At 32.7% G+C, this 5,000-nt stretch overlaps 1 protein-coding gene across 1 annotated transcript in view; it reads left to right on the forward strand.

Annotated features, from left to right (window-relative positions):
* Positions 1-567: 567 nt before the first annotated feature.
* Positions 568-5,000, forward strand: part of LOC119577454 (complement C1q tumor necrosis factor-related protein 4-like) — a 5,105-nt gene continuing 672 nt past the window's right edge. The window contains exons 1-5 of the mRNA XM_037925065.1: positions 568-662; positions 746-907; positions 1,032-1,236; positions 1,750-1,853; positions 4,984-5,000. The exon at positions 4,984-5,000 is cut by the window's right edge and continues 99 nt beyond it. Coding sequence (XP_037780993.1) covers positions 639-662; positions 746-907; positions 1,032-1,236; positions 1,750-1,853; positions 4,984-5,000 — 512 coding nt within the window. The 5' untranslated portion in view covers positions 568-638. The remainder of the gene's footprint in view (positions 663-745; positions 908-1,031; positions 1,237-1,749; positions 1,854-4,983) is intronic.

Here is a 5,000-nt window from a genome sequence, read left to right on the forward strand (position 1 = left end):
ATCCGACATCATCATATCCAGATCACTACAAAATCAAAACAAAATTAACCACATTCAAAATAATTTTCTTAATAAATTTCACGTGCATATGTAATCCGTACCCAAAATCTTACCCCCGTTACTAAAGCGTCACGCGTACGAAAGGTATGAGTAAGAATTAATATATCATGTACTGCGGGATTATTTATTTTCATTCGTACCTTTCCTGTCTGCATCCCACCCGGAAGATACCTCCTCCACCTCCCGGGTCCTCATCTTCTTCGTTCCACATTACCTGCGGCGTCATTACCTCCAGCTTCACCTCGATTCGTGTGAGCGCTGCAGTTGCCATGGCCACGCGTGGTTTAGTTTACTGTGCACATGGTCTTCTTTTGAATGTCTTCTGCGTTCGGGTTATTTTGATAAGACGCATCTCTTTATTTTATCAGACTAAGCTTTTCTTTTCTTTTTCCGAAGTGTAAAGATACTTAAGGAATTAAATTAGGCATTAAATGCGAGGTGGTACCACCACTAAAGACATATAAAGACTGGATTATAACGACGACTGCACAGTTGTTGAAAGTGACACACACGAACCACGACCTTGTCTTGGCATCAGTGATCGAAGTACAGCAGAAAGAAAGAAAGGAAATAAGAAAATGAACATTTCTCAGAAACAATGTGTAAGTGAAAATGACTTGTTATTTGGTTACAAATGTCTTTCTTCGGGTATATGAAAAGTGAGACTTTGCTATCGTTGTTGCAGGCGGTGCTGTATCGGAGTCTCCTGCTGGCGGCGGCGACGTGGGTGGTGGCAGTGGCACAATTCGTACCAGGCTTCTTGGTGGAGTCCGGCACTGATCTCCAGGAGTGGCCCAAGAACCTGTCTTCGCTTTTCCCCGAGAATACATCGCCTGAGGAACAGCAGGTAAATTTTGTGAATTCACACTTTCAGGAAAGAGGGTAATATCGATGAATAACCATCATCTAATTATTAATATACCTATATATACATATATCTATGCTTCGAAGGAATAACGCTTTCCCTCAAGGATTACTATGCTAACGCCATCGCCTCGGTCTTCGGGTCCGGCACCATCGCGGCGCCCCTGCCAGATCACAACCCCGTGGAGGAGGTGCTGGACGGGCGGGTGGAGCCAAACGCCGTCACCTCAGAGGAGATTCCTGGCCTGCAGGTTCTCCCCAACGGCACGGCTGTCACGCCCTCCCAGGGTCCACAGGCTCCACCATACACTGGTAACGCAACGTGTATTAAGCATAACATCACTGAATATATTGTGAACTTCCCTCACAGATCAAGTTTTGATATGTAGATGAAGTTGCTGTTAAGGAGTCTTAGTGGGGGGAAGAAGGGCCCGTAGATATAATGTTAACCCCTTTTAGTAGATAAACGAACTATTACATATTTTAGCAAATTTACACTATTTTGGCTGAGAGCAGGCGATCTCGATATATATTCTTGATAAGAAAAAAAATCCAAACAAACCGAAACAACAAAGACAAATATAAATCAAAATCATCAAGTCCGGCAACAAGATGACAGACCCCCCCCAAAAAAAAAAAAAAAAAAAAAAAGTAACAAAACATAAAAAAGAAAAGAAGGTAACGATGAACAAACAAGCAAACAAAAGCCAAGACGAAACCCGCAGCGAAAACCGCGTGGTCTCGAACTCCAAATTTCCTCCACCTGCATTTTATCTGACCAGAAGCAGCAGCGCCTTACTGATACTCCTTTCCGCTTGACTGCAGGACCCGAGGGGGGAAGGTGCGCGATGGTACTGTTCTCTGTGGCCCGGGCGCACTACAAACACAGGAAGGGAGGCACCCAGGGGACGCAGGTTCTCTTTGATAAGGTGAGTTTTTAGATTTTTTATTTGTGATTTTTTTCCTGTTTTTATTCGCTTTTTTAAAAACTTTAATTGTGATTTTTTGCCTATTGTTCTTTCCTTTTTTGACAATGTTATATGTAATCAAAGGATAATAATGATGGTAACAGAAATTAAAGCATATAAAAATCATAATTACCAATATTATGATGGTAATAGTAATTAACATATGGATATGATAATGATTATTAATACAATAAGGATTAAAATAATAATGAAGGTAATGGAAATAGTGATGATGCAAATAATTGATAATGATAACATTAACAACAATGATGATGATATAAAAGTTGGCAGTGAAGATAATGATAAATAATGATACGAAATAGTGATAATAAGAGCAAATTATGATGATGATAATCACAATTATAACAGTGATAATAGTAATAATGATAATAATGATGATAATGATAATAATAATAATAATAATAATATATAATGATAATGATATAATTAGATAATGAATAATGATAATGATAATAGATAATATGATGATGATGATGATGATGATGATGATGATGATGATGATGATGATGATGATGATGATGATGATGATGATGATGATGATGATGATGATAATAATGATGATAATAATAATATTAATAATAATAATAATATAATAATGATAATGATAATGATAATGATAATAATAACAATTATAACAGGATGATGATGGTAATAGTGATATTTGTGATTATGCTAAGAAAGAAAAGTAAACATGATCATAATGATAATATAATGCTAATGGCAGTAATAATGTATATATTTATATTAATGATACTAAGTGCAATAACGATAATAATGAGATTGTTAATTATCAGTCATGAAACAGCAGTAGCGCTATTAGCGGTAATAACACTAGGCCTGATATTATGTATATGAAAAATCAATATGGATGAAACTTTAATCTGTTAACTTTTTATTTTCGATGCATTACGATCCCATTTTCAAAAGCTAAAATCTTTCTTTAAAGAATGTTTTCAGTTCCCTTCCAGTCTTTAGTTTCTGTTCGTTGCTCATACATTGTGTAATATATATATTTTTTATCTCTCTACAAACTAGTGTTCTATTCCTTGGTATTTCAGTAATTGTTCGTTTTATGTACATTAAAAAATGTAGCCATTGTACACTGCACTACGAATCTGCTTAATTATGATGAAGCTTGCCTTACATAATTGCATCAAACTACGTCTATACTTGTGATATGATATGGAGTCTGATAACTTTTGTATGGTTGATAAATCAATCGCTAGAAATTCATACTGAGATCAGTCGTTAAAGACATCCAGAGAAAAAAGAATTGTTGAACTTTTACTCGAGTTTACAATAAAAAAACAGAAAAAATCCGTTTTCTATGAATTGTAGGTTTAATATTCTCTTTGTATGGCTAACTAAAAAATAAAAGATTTGTCAACAATGTAGAAGTTCTATTTCATTTAACATCAACGAAATTTTGATGATTAATTAAGAAAATAGTAATATAAGTAGCAAGCTGCTGCTGGTAAGAGAAAGAGAAAATATTTACACTCTAAAGTGTGAGCTTCTTTGCCATGGAATAACTTCTACTAAGTTTTGATTGGAGTTTTAGAAAGTTGGAAAATTGTTTTCCATGCACCAATTTAAAGGTTTACTTACCGAAAAGTTTCTGGAGAACATCTTGCTTAAAATGGGTCAAAGTAGTGTTATTACCCCCGTTACAATTTTTCGAGCAACAAGACAACTTTCAACAATGGCCATTAGTTCTTCGGAAAATGTAATATTTGGCCGGATACAAAGGCCCATTTCGAGGGGTCACAAGAAGCGTATTTTAGAGATGTAGCTTCTTGCACTTGGATGTACTTGCAGTACGTTTGTTTCTAGAACACGAGAGTTAATAACTGTAACATGCAGACTTAATCTTTATGTAACATGAACTTATCGTTTTGCTGTTTACAACATAATTTTACTGTTATTGTTACTGTTTTCGTTAATTATTGTTTTGACTTTACTTTTATTATTATTATGAATATCTTTATAGATAATAATGATAATTATTATCAGTATTATCGTTATTATGATTATCATTTTTTATGATAATTATTATTATCATCAGTATTATCTTGATTATGGTTATCATTATTGATGATATTAATAATTATTATCAGTATTATCATTATTATTCGGAAAATAATGATAATAGTAATACTAATAATAGCGATAATAATAACGATAATAATAATAATAATAATAATAATAATAATAATAATAATAATAGTGATAATGTAATAATGATAATAAAAAAAAATAATATTGATGATAATAATAACAACAACAATGATAATTAAAATAATGACAATAGTAATAATATAATAATAATGATAAATAATAATAATGATAATAATAATAATAATAATAATAATAATAATAATAATAATGTTAATAATAATAATAGTAATGACGATAATAATAATAATAATAATAATAATAATAATAATAATAATAATAAAAACAACAATAATGATAATGATATTAATATTAATGGTAAAAATGACGATGATGATAATAATACAATTAATAATAATATCAATGGTAATAATAATAATGACGCCAGTAAAAATATAAGGATAAATCTTACCATTGTTATTATTATCATTATTATTACTGTTATTGTCTTCATCATTATAATGAACACAGCATTTTAAAATCTTATAATAATTTTTTTACCTAAACTTTGTAGCATTACGTGCAGTAAATACAGCGATTTTCCCGATTAAATGAAATTCACTAAGATACATCACACGAGGAAATACTTCTCTGTCGAATTTCCTGGCTCAGAGATTCTATCCTAATATGATTTAATAATTTTTTGGTTCGAATTAATTTTGAATGCAGCCGCAATTCAAGCAAGCGTTGTGGTTGAGGCCGCGCGAATTTGCCCCAAATCGCAGCTGAAGCAAAAGGGATAATTGTTGAGGTTGTGCGAATTTGCCAAAATCTATACGGCTTTTGGTCAAGAATGATCACAATGGCTTGTATGTCGTTCATAAGGACACGTAAGGTAGTTATAAGCGAGTAGACTGTTTGTTAAACGGACTGGATCACTGTTCTCTTCTCCTAGGTCCTCTCGAGCGTCGG

Source organism: Penaeus monodon, chromosome 10, assembly GCF_015228065.2.
Source record: "Penaeus monodon isolate SGIC_2016 chromosome 10, NSTDA_Pmon_1, whole genome shotgun sequence".
Lineage (NCBI taxonomy): Eukaryota > Metazoa > Arthropoda > Malacostraca > Decapoda > Penaeidae > Penaeus > Penaeus monodon.